An 18,395-nucleotide genomic window follows, 5' to 3' on the forward strand; every position below is an offset into this window, starting at 1 on the left:
AAAATGAAAACAAAACAAAAGAAAACTTTTAACATTTAAAACTCAAATTAGGATTCTGAGACAGAAAGGGAAGTTAAAATCTTCTTTAAAGCAACAAAAACAATTATGGCTTTGGAAATTGAATACTTTAGGTAAAAGCCAAATCAAATAGATAATAATATAGTTTCCTCTCCCTTAATACAGTTTCAATTATTTCAATACAAAGCATTTTCATGATTTCATAATTTTTTTCTGAAATTTACCATTTGTGTCAAAATCAAAGGTGCACAGCAGCAGCAGGAAACAGAGGACAGAAAAACATTTTGCAGATCTAAAGATTAAGTTTAATGGAAGCTAACTTTCCAACCCATTTAACGCAAGAGTACAGGTCAAAACCAGGCACTCTGCCTCACATTAAAAATAAAAAGACAAAGAAGGTGTAGGAGAATGACTCATCAGATCCTAGTCCAAACCATTCTGACCTTGTAAGTGAAGTTACTGCCTTTTAAAAAGAGCACACATTTAGGAGGAGGGGTAGAAGGAAGCTTTCATACTCTCCAGCTGATTCAACATAAATTTGTAAATGAGGAAAACTGTAACTGGTTCCATTTAATATAAAAGTCAAAGCAAAGAAACAATGGAGGAAAAAATGTACTTTTCTGTTATGTTTTCTTGATGGTTTTACAAATATTACAGAAACAACACTGTCTAATTCCTAATCCAGTTTTAGACTCAGCTGATGTATCTGTATTTCCCTGTTTTCAAGAACTCTTCTCTCTCAAGCTCCTTTTCTTTATTTTCATTAAACTTTTAGGTTGACATTCTGAGGTGAATTTGGTTTTTAATTTCCTCTTTATCAAAAGCATACAAATTAGTCTAATTTATGTACATGTCTAAATAAATAAAACGGCAAACCTTCTGTGATGTTGCTTCCTGAGCATATAGGATGGACATTCCATAGTGTCTGCATAAAGGAGGCATCCACCTGAATATTTCCATTTGACACGGAGAGATGCTGAAACAAGACAATGGTAACAGGAAACAATGAAAATTATGCACTTAAAATATTTAGTACATTAATTTATCACCAGAAGAGGATGTATCATAAAGTAAATACACACATTTCTTCTAAAATTAGTATTCTTCTAAAATTTGGGGAAAAGGCATGGAAGCAGTCTTGCTCTGGAGGATGGACTCACACACACACACACAACACTTTCAGTACAGAAAAATAAAAATGCATTACAACCATTGCTCCCTAGATTAGAAGAAAATAATTCATGAGAATCCCAACCAATCTCTGATATCCCCACAGAATTTTGTATTTTCCCACCATTTGACCACTACTTAAAGAAACAAACTCACCAGGTATCTTTCAGAGGACACGCTGACCAGGATAAGGTCATCACCTATCCGAACTTTCTCTCCTTCTGACCTTTGCTTAGAAGCAGGGTGTATTGTCCACCAGCATGCTTCACCTAAAGGACAGAGGCACTAATCAAAGTTCTACAAAACAGACAACTCCCAAGAAATAGAAGGATATCTTTATACAACACTAAAATATAATTATAAAAATTGTCTTGTGAGACATTCACTTTATAAAATCACATCATTTCTCTTTTCAATCATTTTCAATACTTTTCTTTTTCCTTGAAACTTTTTGTCATATAATCTTTGGCATATATGATATTTCCCTTTTCAGGTACTTTTAAAGGGATTGTTTACAAAACACCACTCAGAAATGCTCTCCCTAGGAGGCTCTTCTTACTAGGAAATTGCTGACACCTACCTTGGTCGTATTTATCACCTTTTGTCTCCTCTTTTATTTAATGGTCATATTTAATTCACAACCTTTGTATCACATAGCGTGACAAACCTGGAAGCAGCTCCACTAGCCCTAGAGACCATATAATTACGAAGTAGCCAAGCCTAAGGGTGACAACCATAGAACATTTGCTACAGATGAAAGGTAAGATTCCAGGTTACTCTGCACAGACACACACACGCACACAGAGAATCACACACACAGACATTCTGGGTACATTACCTAGTTCATTTCAAAATTTCACACTCTTCAGAGTGTGAAAGATAAGACCTTGAAGAAAACAAGTTGAATAAAACTTTCTCACCAGACAATGAAAAGTGGGGGGGGAGAAAAAAGCAATTTGGTAGAATCAAAGTAGAGAAATCTGTTTGACTGATTAAGATATTTCATGTAAAACCTCCTTAAAATAAAATCTGAAGATTATGAAACTAATTATCGTGAAGACAATAAATAGAAGTTACATCCATGCAGATGTAAAATGCTAAATCTTCAAAGGGAATAATTTTTTATAGCCACTGGCTTTTCCCTCTGCTACATGAAGAATTCTTCCTGCAGCAGATACCAATTCATTAGCACATTTTCATAGGTGAGGGAGTAGAGCAAGGGGAACTGATAATATGGCACTCAGTTTATGAGCTTTCCAGACAAGCAATTGTTACCAAAGCCTTCTGTGCAGAAGCTTTTTTGTCTTACCTATGTGTACAAGGGCTTTGTTATGTAGGTACAGTTAAGCAAATATCATTTAAACAACTACAAATACTTGTTATAAAACCTCATAGATAGAAGCAGATATATGTACAATAACTCTAAAAGAAAAAAACCTATAAAATTATAAAACCAAATTTCACTGAAATTATCTTAGTAGCAATTAAACACACATATTTCTTTTATCACATACATTCCTTTTCTCAACATTCCTAAAGAAAATGTTCTCCATCTAAGGCAACAATGAAAGACAGCCAAGGAGCTGACAGCTAATATCTGTCTAAAGCAACCTTCTGTATGGCTATAAACACCTGAAAGACAAGCTTCACTCATTCAAAAGACAAACTTCTGTAAAGTGTCACCTGAACAGTTTCAAAGATTATGAATTACAAAGGTTTTAACACCTACACTGCCAGTGTCTCTCCATCATCAATTACTCTATTTGATTTTAATTTATTTTAAAAATAATGAAAAAACAGTAGAAAACACAGATTTATATTAACACAAACAATATTTTGTTATTTGAGCTGGACATGAATGAAGTGTGTATACAGGCACTTAGATTTTCCCTTCAAGACATATGTCTGAGCCCAATTATTACAGAGTAACCTGTTGCTTTCTGAGGAGTACTCATCACTTTCAGTAACCATGAGCACTCTGTACACAGCAGCATGAAAGGCTCTTTTTTGCTAACTTACCTTTAAATTTATTTAATATAGCTCCAGTGGCAACTCATAATTTATATGTGTTTTCATGGGAGCACAATTTTTTTCCTTATATTTCTGCCAGCAGTAATGGTAATGGCAGTACTCCCAGAAATACATTAATTAGATTTAAAATCTTTCTCATAATGTCAGGTTTGTCTTGTATCTCTTCCACTTTGTCTCATTATTGGTTTGTCCATATTACAAATGTATTTCTATCCAGCTCTTTTAACAATGTGTTCACTACATATTTTCTGGTTTCCTGCACTACAAGTTGCAAATGTCTTTTGTTACCTGGTTACAATGTATATTGTGAATACACCAGTACATGGCTTTTCTGTACTCTAAGTGTAAAAAAAAAACAACAAAAAACAAAAAACAAAAAACAAAAAAAAAAAAAAAAAACAACAACAAAAAAAAAAAAAACCAAAAAAAAACCCAAACAAAACCAAAGAAATAAACAAAAAAACCACCAAAAAACCCCCCAAAAAACACTAAGCAAAACCATCAAATTTGTTTTATTCAACATACCTTTTTTACTTTGACCATCATCATGCATTTTATTGCAGTTGTGTTAAGTCAGTTTAGTTGCACGACTCTCTCACATTCTTACACAACGTCGTTTAATGTGCCAAAAGTTACTAGTACTGTCATTTCTTTCAGTCATCTTTTTTCTGATGAACACATAAGGAAGGATCCCACTCATAAGCTTACAGTTACATTAAACTCAATGCCTCTTTTAAAACCAGAAATGGGTAACCCATTCAGCTTCAAAAATAACTTGCCATACCTGCTGCATTTTCTCGTAATCCCACATCAAATGCAAGTTTATCTGTCTGGGATCTTGATGATGTTAAACATGTCAAATACTGCAAAACAGTGATGTTATTGAAAAAAGAAAAAAAAACCAAAAACCCAACAGTATCCATTAACACACATATCAAATTAATATATTCACATTACTTCGTCTTACTACCATATTTGATTTTTTCAATGAGTTAAAGATGATGTTGTTATTCATACAGAAGCTCTTCCTGAACTTTAAACATCAAAATCTTTTCCACATTTCCACTTCAGCTGTGCAATTTAGCTTCTACCTTCTGAAGTTTCATACAGCTCATCAGACAGGAACAGGCAAACATCTAATTACAACCCTATCATAATAAATTTGATTCATGAAAACATCAAAAAACATACCAAAAGGTAGTAATTACACTTGCAGCTCTGGTATATCAAGGCAACTATAATTTTCAAGGTTCATAAATATAAGCAACATAGAAGATTAATGTAGCATTTGAAGATTAATGTAGCATTTTCCAGTACAGGAAAAAGGAAGGAAAGCATTTTCCTGACTTCTCATTTCTTCAGCCTTGTATTAGGTGTATTTACATGAGCCCTAGTAGGTCAAAGATTCAAAACAGCTGAAATTTTTCAGTTGTAAAATACAGTATTATGAAGTTTATACAAGGCATCCTGAAGACAGCATCTTCATGGGCATAATCCATGGAAATTATGGAATGTCAAATGGAACACCTTATCTTATAAAATATGATAGGGAAAAAATAACATATATCAGAACAAATTAATTTGCTGTAGAAGTACTTGCTAATGGAAGTATCATTAAAATGGATTCCTTAAAGATGCAGAAATAATAGATTTTAGGAGTCTTTCAGCTACAATTCTGAATTAGATCAAGAATCTGAATTTAAATAAGTCTATTGCATTGAGACACCACAATTTATTAACTTCTTTCTCATCTAGTGCAGAAGATAGCTTGGAAAGAGCTTTATTCTAAATTTTTAGGGTTTTTTATTTTGGTGAAAGACATTTCATATCTGTGCTACTCATTCTGTGCAGATGCTCCCTCACTTACCATTTCACTGAAGGAATGTCGAAGCAGTATGGCGTGGCCGTACAGCAGGGTCCGGTGGCCACCCCCTTGGGCTGCCTGCAGAACAGGATGGGGAACAGGAAGGTCAGAACTCCACTGATCTGAGAGGACCATGATCAGAACTATACAACAATATGAAGAGCTGTGGCAGTTCAGGGAAGGAGTGCAAATGTTCCAACAAATTATGAAATGTACACACTGGGGAAAAAAATAATAATGAAGTCGATACAGCAATAGCCAAATATCTGCCAAAGGAAAAAGTGTTGTTCTTTGACAAAGACTTTTATCGTTACCTAATTTTTATTATGATTTAGTAAAACACAGTATTTGCAAAAACATATTTTAAGTTACATAAAATACCACTTACCTTTCTTATAAACTTCATGCAGGCATTAAAAAAAAAAAAAAAAACAACAACATAAATACATATATATACACAGAAACTGAAATCTGAAAGAGAAAATAATATACTTACTGTCCAGAATAGTTTAAGCATATACTGAGAATATCTACTTGCTAATACTAATCTTTAACATAATTCAAATTCATTAAAGTAACTGTCTCCACAGTTTTAAACAAGTACAGTTATTAATTTTGAATATGTAAAACTATGACAAGACAGGGAGAGGCAAAACTGGATTTTACATTTGCTTCCTTTAAAGTAAATTTCTTTTTAGTTCCTTTTGGATGGCATTTAAGGTCAGTTCTTGTCCTTGGATTCATTTGAAATGGACAAAGATAATTAAGGGATATTCCAAAAGCTCAAATAATGGTTATACATGTGTAGGCAAATGGTTTTGTATGCTGTGAGCAATACATAAGTTAAACTACCACCAAGGTTCTTCAAAACATGTCATTCATAAAAAATGGTTTTAATCCTTCAGGAACATGTCACTGTTTGGTGAAGAAAACTGGAAAAACATATAGCAGTGACTATACCTCTTTTATACATTATTTTTTTTTTAATGAAAAAGGAAAACAACAGCAAAGTCAACTGTAATTACAAACAGGTGGTTGACAGAAAATTACATGTGTTCAGTTTGCAATAAATACATGAATACTGAGAACAAGCAATGAAACACTTCTGCTATTTTATTAGTGAACATTTTTAAATTAATCACTTGTAAGTTTGACTTATTATAAAAATCAAATACAAAAGAAAAAAACAACACAACAAAACCAAAAGAACAAAACCTCCAAACTGAATAAGCTACAGTCTTTCTCTAGAAAAATCTGAAACCAGCAGCAGAACTCTGCTCCAAACTAAATTTAGTATGAAAAGAAAATAATTTTTTATTTCAGCCTTGCTTTTAGTATGAACTGCTGTGTTCCTATTACAGTTTCTCCAATGGATTGTACCTAAATTCAAAATAAATGAAGGACAAGATAGTTTCAAAATAAATACAGCACAATGGATTACATTCTTTTTTATTGTCTACTGTTCCTTAAGCAAGAGTGTGATCATTTTTACCAATGAGATTATATGTTCTCTACTTCCAATCCCAAATAAAATATTCTTATAGCATTATTAACATCAGATTTAATATTTTAGCTGCAGTTTGGAGTGAATATTTTGAAAATATTAAAAATCATGTAATTTCTTAGGAATCCTAGAAATGTTTAAATTGATCTTTTGATTTCCTAAGCATAGTTTTTATTTTCATCAAAACTTATTTTATAGAATGCAATGTAATTTCAAAAATAAAGAATCCCACTTTTTTATGCAGTGGAAAGCATAAGGTCAGCATTAATGAAGTCTGAAAACCATGTATGCAAAGCTTGACAATGCAAGATCAAAGGTGATATAACTCCATCTTTCACATCTGCGCAATAATATGTGCCAGTTAAAGATCTGAAGCACAGAATAAGCCATTAGGTTATAAAATATGTAAAGCCATAGAGTTTTATTATGCTCTGTTTGTAAAAGAATGAAAGTTCAATTCAGTTTGATTCAGCTGAAATTGGAGAATTAGGGTCAAAGCAATCAAATTGATGATGTTTCTTGATTTGTGGATCACAATTATTCAAAAGAGTTGCACCAGCTCCTCACTGCTGTAGAGAAATTAATGTGATTACAGAGGTGGAGCAATAATGTCCCAAGAATACTACAACATCAGGATCCTCTTCTAGATAATCCTGGACAAGGAGAGAAATGAGGAATATCTGTATTCAGATTTAACATTCTTTGAGGTCAATTTACTTACCCCTTCACTAGCATTATCTCCTGTGCTGGCCAGCATTTCCTGAAGGGCTCTGACAGATAGTGACTGTTCAAGGACGAAATTACAGACACAAAGGTCTGGAGGGACATACTGTAAAAAATAAATTAAACAGTGCACGAACAGATCAGCAAAACAGGTGAAACAGGATGAAAAGTGTGTTGGAACATGCATTTATTTTAATTTTTGAATCTATATTTAATGTCTATTCCATTATTTTTTTGAGGTACATGCTACTCTCCTTTATGAAAACAATATATATGCATCCTTCATGAATTGACAACACAACACTTTTACTTTCCTTGAGCTGTATTCCTCACAGTAAAATGGAACTTCTTCAGGTTCAAATGCAAAAACTTTTCCCATATGTATTATTGTTTTCCTGTCTTTTAGAATGACACCCTGGATATTGTATTTGTTCTGTAACGTCGCTGACAGAACAGAAGAGAATGTATATGATCTTATATCGTAAGATATGTATGATACGTATGATATAAGATATCTTATATCATACGAGGCTGATATAAGATATTTACAGCAGTAACTGGATGGCTGAAATTCAAAATCTTATTATATAATAATATGAACTCTTTAAGGAAATCCTAATTTTTGAATCAATATGTCTGCTGTTTATGAAACATGAAACTTCACAGCACACTTTTTCTTTTTTTCCCAATATCTTGGCACTGATATGTCCAAAGAAAGGTATGTTCAAGAGAAAAAAGTCTCAAGGGGAACCAACAGTGTACATAAATATATGGCAGAAAGCACAAAGACAGATCCAGAGACTGCACAGCAGAACCCAGTGAAAGGACAAGAGTAAATTGATACCAAGTGAAATACAGGAAATAGTTTTAAATATAACAAATCTCCCTACTTTTACTGTGAGCATGGTAAACAGTAAAACAGGTTGCCCAGAGAGGTTGTAAGGTCTCCACATTTGGAGATACTAGAACACTGATCCCAGTGTCCTAAGCAATCTGTTCTGTCTGAAGCTATCCTAAGTAGATTTTGCACTAGATGACCTTCAGAGACTCTTCCCAGCTTAAACAACTCCCTTTTCTGTGATTCATGATAAAGATCATGGCTGCAGATGAGCCTTAAAGTGGATATGCACTTCTTTTTAAAATTGGAGTGACAAGAGAGAATAAAGTCTTGATAATACTGCATTTTAAGGTGATGAAAATTGAAGAAATAAAAACAATTAAGAAAAAAGATGCAGAGAGAACCAAAGAGAAAGAAGAGGTCTTCCTTTGATTGGCTTATTCCTAACATTATGCTTTAGTAGAGGTTTACAGTTTCATCGCTTCTCGCCTTTCCCTTCTCAAGCTCTGGTAATTACCCTGGGGGGATTTGGAGATTTTTTTTTCTTCATATCTCTCTAGCCTCTTTTTTCAATTTTCCATTTTTAATCTTCTAAAATTCTCTTTTATCTAATCATTCTTGTCCCTTTGCATTTAACTTCCTGATTGATAATGAAGTCAGGAATAGCACTTAATACCAGCAACTGACAGGTGACAATGCTTCCAAAATGATCAATCCTATTGATATTTGAACCTACAGCAGTAACAGAAATATAGGAGTTCAGTGAACTTAAATATTAATAACAGTCTGGAGACCTAATCTTGAAAATAGGTAGTATTTCAGTTACAGGAAGTTTCTTAGTTAAAGAATAGCATCTTTTCACTGTTCTTAGGTGTGCCTCAAAATTCGTTTGGAAGCTCTAGGAAATTTTTGCAAACAATTCTAAAATGCAGTCAGGAAAAAAGCATACATAAGGTCCCTCTAGCATCATATTTAAGAAACCATAATTAAATGTGGTTGTGAATAAATAGGTTAACATTTCACTGATCAGTTACACCAGTTGAGAGTATCAGCTTCTTACTTTAGCTTCTGATGTTGGCTCCAAAAAGCACAGGCGATTCCCAAGTCCCTCAGCTGCCAAGCAAAACTTCCTTTGTTCTTTGTGAATACTGGCAACACACTGAAGTACTACTTCATCATCCTGTCACAATACAAAGAACAAGAAAAAAATTATTATTTTGAAGTTATATGCTCACTACAATGTCAACAAATCCTGCAACATCTGTTGAAAATTAATGCAATATACTTCTAAATCATATGCAGAGATTCTTTTGATGTATATCTATAACAGATCTACAAATATGTAAATATTTGTATAGGAATTTATATTCAAGGCTTTATCAAAGTGACGAAGACTGCACACTCTCTCCAAGGCTTTTGCAACTGTTGTCTCCTTTTGTTTCTTTAACAATATAAAACAAACTGTATGCACACTGTTACTCAGTTTTACTCAGCTAAGTATTTTTAATTCTTACAGCAAAAACCTTTATTGCAATTTTGCAAACAACAGTGCTATTTGTTAGCACAGTAAACTATCAACATTATTCCTCAGAATGTAGAACCTTAACTTTTAAGTTTTCATGCAATATAGAAATCTCTGTGTACAATCAAAGATACAAGAGACATTTTTCAGGTGAAAGTTCATTCACAAGAACTTGATCCTCAAAAGGCGTATCCCAAGAATAAAAACACTCTGGAAAAGCACTTTTACAAATTGCTGCATAATACAATGCCAAACATATAAAGTGCCAAGCCCATTTTCACCTCTCAATATGTGATACTAAAGCTGATATAAGCAAGCCAAAAGAGATTAATCTTAGTGTTTGACTGTGTCAAAGCTATATACAAAATTAAAAATAATTTTATTTTCCAAAACTTGTCCACTAACTAAGAAAAAACCTCTGAGAGTACCGTGTAGAAGCACTTATTTTTGTACCGGCATGTATGTTTTGTTTACCAAAAGACACTGCCTGACAAGTTCTTAAGGGGGCAGAAGCTGATATAACAGGAGTGATATGATATGTCACTGTCCCGTCCAGCTACAAAGTCCTACTGGTGTCAATTATTATTATCAAAGCAGATACACAACAGCCGCCTGTGCTGAGCGCTGAGATCACTTGAACAATTATGTTCTAAAAGCAGCACTGCTATTTACACTCCCCTTATGCAACTGCAAGACTATGACACTGCCACGGCTTTGGGCACTTGAAATAAAAGCTGGGTGAAGGAAAGCAGTTTTCACCAAAGCAGCTGAGTGACACACCCTTTAAAAAGGGAAATCAAAAGCATGTTTTCCACTTGTGTTATTTCACAGGTGTGTGCAAGTTACAGGGCTTTTTTTTAAGGCAACCCTTCACTGCCTGCTTACCACTTCTTATGGAAATAGGCAACTATTACATTTCAGACTAATCAGCAGTTACAGAAAGTATTTTTCTTATCTAGCTTTGCATGAAAATCAATAGGGGTTTCAACAGCATAGAAAAAGAATTCCAGACATATTTGCAACCAATTCTAAAAAATGTAGCAGTTAGACAGAATTAATTGATGCTAAAAAATTATCTTTTCTCCCATTGGTTCTGCTTCCATTTCTATAAAGTGCTCTCTGAAATTTTCCACTCTCAAGTTCATTAAAAAAATAATTTTTTTCTTTTTGCTATTCAGTGTAATAAGTTGCAAAATATTACCCGTACAATTAAATACTCAGTACATGCCTCCCTTCATGAATTTTAAAAAATTTACCTCAGAATCGTGTGTTTGGTGGGAAAAAATTAGAACATATGTAAGATAAAAATAAAGATGTTTAAAACATTTCTCATAATCTGGTTCCTGTATTAATATTTGAAAATAAATATTTAAGAGCTAAAAATAGTAAAATACTAAAACATGAATATATGAATAGAAAAATTTAGAATAAAATTGAGATTTGCAATTTAGTACACACTTATAATTGCATTACTTCTATATAACTCAAATTGTATTTATTTTCGCTACTACACTAAAGCATCCATCATTCCACAGAGTGTATATTAGTAGCCCTATTGCAATACATATTTCCCTAAAAAATAAAATTATGTCTTCAGACTTTTTACAAGGGCACATCCTATCTTTTATAGGATAATGGGTAATAGCTTCAAACTGAAAGAATGTAGGTTTACAGTAGAAGTACACTGGCACAGGTTGACCAGAGAAATTGTGGATGTCCCAATCCCTGGATGTGTTGAATGCCAGGTTGGACAGGGCTCTGATTAATCTGGTCTGGTGGAAGGTTTCCCTACCCATGGCACCGGGGTTGGAACTGGATGATCTTGAGCATCTCTTCCAACCCAAACTGTTGTATGATTCTATGAACATGCGTAAAACTTACTTAAAATGAGAATTAAATAAATTAACTATTTGCTTTTTAAGTCCACATGCATAAAAGGGCAAGAGTTCCTAATATAAAGAAACTAATATTTTAATATTCCAGAATTCAGGAAAATAAACACTTAGAATTTACACTGGCATCAGAAAAACTTTATCAATCATTAAGTGCAGTAATCTCAAAATACAAGCACAGAATGTCTCAAGAAATGTATGCCTCATGCAACACTGATGTTTTATGCTATTCCCCTAAATGGCCAATGTGCCCTTTCATTTGTGCTACACCACTTAACAAGCTGGGTATTTGCTATGTAGGATTAAAAATTTCAATAGTTTATTAAAAGTGGCAAGGATATTATGTTATATGGTATTTCAGAATGCTTTGCAGAAAAGTTTTAAAAAGTATTAATTAATGACTGAGCATAAAGAATTAGCAAGCCTATACAATCTGCAAATGAGACAATTATTCCCTGTTAAGATGATTCAGTATTGACATATTCTCACTGAAAAAAACATCATTCTGGCTGAGGTTTGTAATTGCTTTTCTGGCCTGAAGATCCTAACAGAAATGAGTTTTATGGAGTTGCTGTGCTATCATGAAAATGCAGACCATGTCTCAGTACCTTGTTTTCAGTACCTAGTTTGTGAACCATGAATTAAACAAATTTAAATTGTTTTGATTCAGTAAGTGTTTAAAATGCATTTTTTTCTCGTCTAGCAGCTCTGACATTGCCATATTCTAGTCCATTTATTTTGGGGGTTTGGGGTGTTTGTGGGGGATTTTTGTGGGGGTTTTGTTGTTCGGTTTGTTTGCTTGTTTGTTTTGGTGGGTTAGTTTTTAAGAAAACAGGCTTAGAGTTCACAGAATCACAGGAAGGAAAGGACACCTATAAACAGTGGTCCCATAAACAATAGTCCACTACAGATGGGCACAAGAAACTGCTTTTGCTATTCTTCCTCAAAAAGTACACATATTCTAAGCCTCATTTAGTAATAACTGGTTTCCACCACTGACATCATCAAGCTAACCATGAGATACATTCTAGACTACCATGATTCCATCTATTCACAAATACAGATGCATAGCAATTCTTCACTTTGTTATTCTGAATGAAGAGGAAGTGAAGTTCTCCTCTTCAGTCCAGAAATCTTTTATCTGGTTAAGATTCATCTCTCAGCACTTTAGCAAAAGGACACACACAGAGTAACTCCATCTCAAATCAAAGAAGGTTTATATATTAAAACATGTTGAAATTGTTAAAATATATTTCAGATGGTCCAAAATACTGCAGAATTTACCTAGTGTAATGTAGTGAATGTGTCTTAATACCATCCATTGTTCATTCATGTATTCATGGTACATAACTTTTGCAAAAAGGAAAAAGACAGTTGCAGGGATTTGGAGTTCTTTTTGAAAATAGGCAACCACACAACTTTGTGTACTGCAAAAGTAAATTTCTACTTGCTTTGGCTAGAGCTGATGCTGTATTCCAAATTTGACTATATAGTAATGTCAATATAAACTGAGAAACAAAGGTATTTCTAAAACAGTTACAAATTTAATATATTCTAATGTTAAGAATGATCAAGTTACAAAAATAGAAATTGACTACACAAAAGCAAGTATTTTGTGAATACATTAAATATTTAAACTTTTTTTTTTTAACAGAAAACTTTTATTCCTAGCCTTCAGCAATACAGAATTAAGCAGTATACTATATAACTTTAAAAATTGAGTTTTAAAGGATCACAGTCCAGTAGTTCATGACCAAACACTATTTTGTCTTGACGTTCTGGCTGTCTTCGTCCTCAGGTTTCATAGTATAAAGTGATGGTGAACTTAAACTGAGCTTCCTGTGACAAAATAGTAAGTCAAAACATAAGCAAAATCGATCTTTATTACTCAATTACTTGAGTTGCTGTAAAGGAATTCAATGATCAAAGGTGAATTAATGTATTGTTGACATGACCTTGCTCCTGCACTGTTCACTAGTTTTTCAATGCAGAATTTGAGAAAAAGGAAATTCTAACAGTTAGTGAAACTCCTTCCTCATTTGTGTTGCATATATATTCCATAATTTAGAGTTGTAGTGATTTATATAGTACACATAAATCTGAATAGGGGTCGCATACAAAAATAGACACATTTCAATATATTTTATATTATCAAGCACGGAAACATGAATACAGTAAATATACACATGCAAATGTTGCTGGAAAATTATACCATAGATTTAGTTTATTACCTACTGAGTCAACATCTACCTAATCTCTATAATATTCAGTGCTGAAAATAAACTGCTAAAATAAAATTGACATGGCATTGAAAATCATTCAGTTCTAGATAATTAATCAACTTTGTTATTATATTACAAGAAGAAAGATTTTTCTCAAAACAAATTACATATTTTGCCTATAATTTACTTACAGCTGCAATAAACATTCAGATATGTACTTTACCAGGAATGACTAACTTAAATGCAAAGTGATACAGAATTTTTTAAAAGTACATTCTTCTGTAAAACCATAGAAAACCATGATGATAATACACCCCTTCATTCAAGAAATATATATTACATTAAAAAAGGCCAAAACATATCTGTAAAACATGGTAAAACAAGCAGGCATATTGAGCTGATGCTCTATACAGGCCTGATTAATGTGAGACACTTGCTGATTATAGATCAATGCTGCAAAAAAATTTACTAAGTAAAAATCCACTGCCACCTTCACTTTTTGGTAGACAACATTCTACTTGCATCTCTCCCTCTAGCACAAAGTGCAGGATGTAAATAAACATCTTGATAGCATTTGAACACTGGCTACAAAATTATTCTTTTACAGGACTGCATTTCTTTTGAGTTTTCTGGAATAATCTTGGAAAACAAGTGAAGTTCGCCAGAAATTACAATCTACAACAATCTACATTTTCCTTCACAAAATAAGGAACTATATGCAGAGTTGACAATCTTCTATCCAAAGATGGATTTGGTGAATTTGTTTGCACCCACCAGTTCCTTGTTATTGCTGAATAGGGCTTTTTCCTTTCCTACTTTTTCTACAGTCACAGCATGATGAGGAATTTGGGGAATTTGGGGATGCATGGGAGGTTGGGAGGTGACACAGCTAGGGCAGGTGACCCCAACTGACCAAAGGGGCATTCCAGACCATACGACATCATGCTCAGCATATGCATATTCATATACATACTTCACTTAGAGGAAATAATTATTTTTAATTGTATTATTTATGTCCATAATAATTATACAAACAGTTTAAGTCTTATTCTCAAAAAAGAATGCATCATGGCCAGTTTTTTTCAAAAAAAGCAGGATTATATAATCAATATCCACCTATGGCATGGGTAATACAGCAGCTTTAATAAAAGCTGTAGGTTAGGCCATTGAATGTCTAGACAGTGTTTTGTGCTAAGCGAGTCTCCATCACCAGACACTGAAAATATAGAAGTCAAAGCGCTTTTTCACTTGATCTATTTTTTTTTTTTTTTTTTTTTTTTGGTAGAGTGATCAATCTGTGCTGTATTCAAATTTTACACCTGGTATAAGGCTGATGATGTATATGAAACATTTGCCACACCCATTCCTTGGTTTGCTCATTAAAGATGATAATTGAAGAAAGGTGACTCAAATTAGCAATCTGATAAAGCATACCAAGACTTCCTAAATACTAGTATTAAAATAAAGTGAGTTAACTATGTGTTTCTGTTGTATAAATCTATTTAAATGATCCATTAAAAAAGCATCCATAATTTACCTAGTTTCCAGCTTCTTAGTAGATATAGTCAATTATTCCACTAATTCTAAGACAGAAACTTCATAAAACACCACATTAAAGGATTCCACTACTTCCACATTTGAAAAGAACAGAACTTTTCAAACCTATAAACTCATACACTATTTTTGGGATTTATTATTCAGCTATTGTTACTTGCAACAATTGGCCAATGTGTATTTTTTCTCCCTTTTACACTGTCAATTAATTTCATAAAACTGATACAGAAAATAGTTCTGGTATGGCATATTATTTCTGTTACTGCTCTTCTACTTCATATAAAGGATGTGGAAAAATCCTGGCTGCTGAATTTATTATTTACCAAGGCAACACAGTCTTAAATATTTAGACTTCCTAATTAAGTTCATAAAAATTAAAAGCCTCTTTGATTAAATCTTACTTGGGTTGTTTTAGGTTTGAGGCTATGATCCAAAAAAGTAACTTAATGTATTCATTTGCCATCTAGCCAGAACAATTCAGTTTGTTTAGGTTCCTGTACTGCAAAAATAATTTTCCTTCAATTAAGAACAATTGTGTATCACATGTCCATGCAGACATCAGATTCAGAGCAAAGTACATAACTACATCAGAAACCTTGCTTCATGGTCATATCACTTTTTCTCTGCCAAATAACTGAATTGTAACCTTTAAAAAAAATTCTTTGGGGGAAATTTCCAAAAGCTCCGCTGTATTAATTTTTATTTATTTGCTAAGACAATTCCATTCTTAATAAAGAAAATAATTGTTCATTTTTACACTATGACTGACACTCCTGTGTCACTGTTGAGTCAGAGATGACACGGAGTTGTATCAGAAGGCAAAATGGTAAAAGGTCTCACATTTATTGAGCCATCTTATTTTATATCTTCGCCTGACACAGGTGGACCTGAGTGGTCATTTAATCCATACATTTCACATGATTGGTTAATTAAGAAACCCCCCTTTGGTAAAAGTATTTCCATAACACATTCCAAATGTTCACAAACACCAGGTGCAGCAACATAAGATAAGAATTGTTTATAATTCTTTCCTCTGAGTTTCTCAGCTTTTCCCAGAACCACGCCTGGGAAACTATCAGTTTCTCTCTCTCAGCATCCACACTCACATACAGTAAGCAGTACAGATTTGATTAATTGAAGTTTTGAATATTTTGGACTTTGTTTTTGTTAGAAGACATTTCTCACTTGAAAAATAATTTTAATTATAGTTACACAGCTAGTTTATGACATGGATTTTTCATTTTGCCTGCTCTTTCTCAAGATAAAAAGCAACTTCTTTCTTTTTTTGACTAGTCATGACAAAAAAGAAACAGGAAATAAAGTAAAACCTCAAAAAACACTTTTAAGTCTCAAAACTGACCCAAACCCAAAACACATAGAAACAAAGAAAGAAACAAAAATTAACTGCACACTATAAGGCTTACACACTTATCTAGGTTACACTATAAATGCAACCTAGCATTCAGGTTTTTACAGAAGGCTCAGCGTTGATCAGCAGTGCCCAGACATTACTACAGATGTCTGTGGAATCCTGAGGTCCCCTGATTAGTGGGTGGCTGTTAGAGGCAGCTTTGCCTCACTAAGCACGTGAGGAAAGAAACAGTGCTGTGCTACAGAAACAGTCATGTGAAGGAGCAGGAGCCATCACCCTTAGCTTGTGGACTTTGACAGGGAGGACAGCTTGTGATCCTCCTCTTTGGACATAAACTAAGAGTGTACATAGGGAAATAAAGTGTATTGTGTCTGCTTTTATTCCCTTTTCTTCTTCAGATCAAAACAATGACAAGTCACCAAGTTCTTCAACAATTCAAATCTCTCTTTTTAAGCTAATGTGAGTAATATGAGCTTTAATCCTGTGCCTCCTTATAAAATTAGAAACAAGCAGAACAAAGAGGCAATATGCAATGTAAATGACCCATGTTGAAGCTGGTTGAACATTTAAAAAGTTCTAGAAATTAAATAATTATTTTCAAATTTATATTTGGACATACTTATTTGTCCTACTTCAAATGCTCTTATAGGTAATTTTATACTTCTATTCAACTTAAAAAGCTGTGTAACAGGTACTCACATTGTCATATTCTATTCGGTATTTCCATGTTTAAGAGTTTCAATAATATTATCGGGCAGCAGAAGAAAAAACCTGTGCCTGCTCATCAAAAAATACATAAATCACAAATTACAATGGGAAAATTTTTAAAGAAAACTGTAAACTATTAAGAAAGATAAGTTATCTGGTCAAATTTAATTATTACCTTTTTTTAAAAAAAGACCCAAACTACATTTCCAGCCATTAAAACATTTTTATTGTTTTTTTCTCTTACATACATGCCAGCAAAGCAAATGTTTCCTGTTTCCAGAACTACCAATTTTTTCTCACAGCAGTTACATTTTGCCATTCTGCCAAAGAGACACGAATCTTCTGTATATCTCTTGAAAGCACTTCTTTTCCCCACACTGTCCATTTATAATAGTGAAGAAAAAAAATTTGCAATAAATAGTGACACACTTGCTCCATAAATTTATACTAGGAATATTGTTTACTAGAAGATGTATCCAAGGATAACCTAAAGCAAGGTTTAATATCAGAGTCAGCTTATGAACCAAAAAAAGTTCATAAAATATTCAAGTTATATTTTTCACTTCTGTAATTAGAAAAGTTTATACAGGTCTGCTGCAATATGATAAAATTCATTAGGATCTCCACACAGAAGTGCACACTGCATAAATATTTTGGCCCCAAAATACAGACATCACAGTCATGTAATTGAATCAGGAAGAGGTAACATGAATATATCATCTTGGGTTTTCCTTTGCTTTAAATGTCTATAAATAAATCTTTTGGTAAGCAGCATGTGTTAGCATCTAAAAAAGAGGTGCGCTTAGACACCTCATATTGTAAATCACCACAACCCCACAAACAAATGAAGGAAACCAATATTCAGAGCAGATCTTAAATCAGTGATGATCATGGGGAGGTGGATTCTCAGGAGATTTAGCTTTACTTCCAGTTCTTGCTATTGGTTTTTATAAATTAAAAGCCTCTATTTCTTTGTA

The 18,395-nt window shown here is 33.2% G+C and overlaps 1 protein-coding gene across 8 annotated transcripts in view; it reads right to left on the reverse strand.

Moving 5' to 3' along the window:
• RYR3 (ryanodine receptor 3) overlaps positions 1-18,395 on the reverse strand; it is a 194,068-nt gene that overhangs the window by 137,192 nt on the left and 38,481 nt on the right. For 4 of the 8 annotated variants that reach the window (XM_041409596.1, XM_041409751.1, XM_041409904.1 and 1 more), the window contains exons 2-8: positions 9,209-9,328; positions 7,309-7,416; positions 5,472-5,483; positions 5,087-5,161; positions 4,004-4,082; positions 1,345-1,457; positions 895-994 (exon numbers count right to left, since the gene is read on the reverse strand). In XM_041409596.1, the coding sequence (XP_041265530.1) occupies positions 895-994; positions 1,345-1,457; positions 4,004-4,082; positions 5,087-5,161; positions 5,472-5,483; positions 7,309-7,416; positions 9,209-9,328 (607 nt within the window). The remainder of the gene's footprint in view (positions 1-894; positions 995-1,344; positions 1,458-4,003; positions 4,083-5,086; positions 5,162-5,471; positions 5,484-7,308; positions 7,417-9,208; positions 9,329-18,395) is intronic. The other 4 variants (XM_041409838.1, XM_041409979.1, XM_041410068.1 and 1 more) reach the window with 1 other exon arrangement.

Source organism: Onychostruthus taczanowskii, unplaced genomic scaffold, assembly GCF_017590055.1.
Source record: "Onychostruthus taczanowskii isolate IOZ18803 unplaced genomic scaffold, ASM1759005v1 scaffold1, whole genome shotgun sequence".
NCBI classification, from domain to species: Eukaryota; Metazoa; Chordata; class Aves; order Passeriformes; family Passeridae; genus Onychostruthus; species Onychostruthus taczanowskii.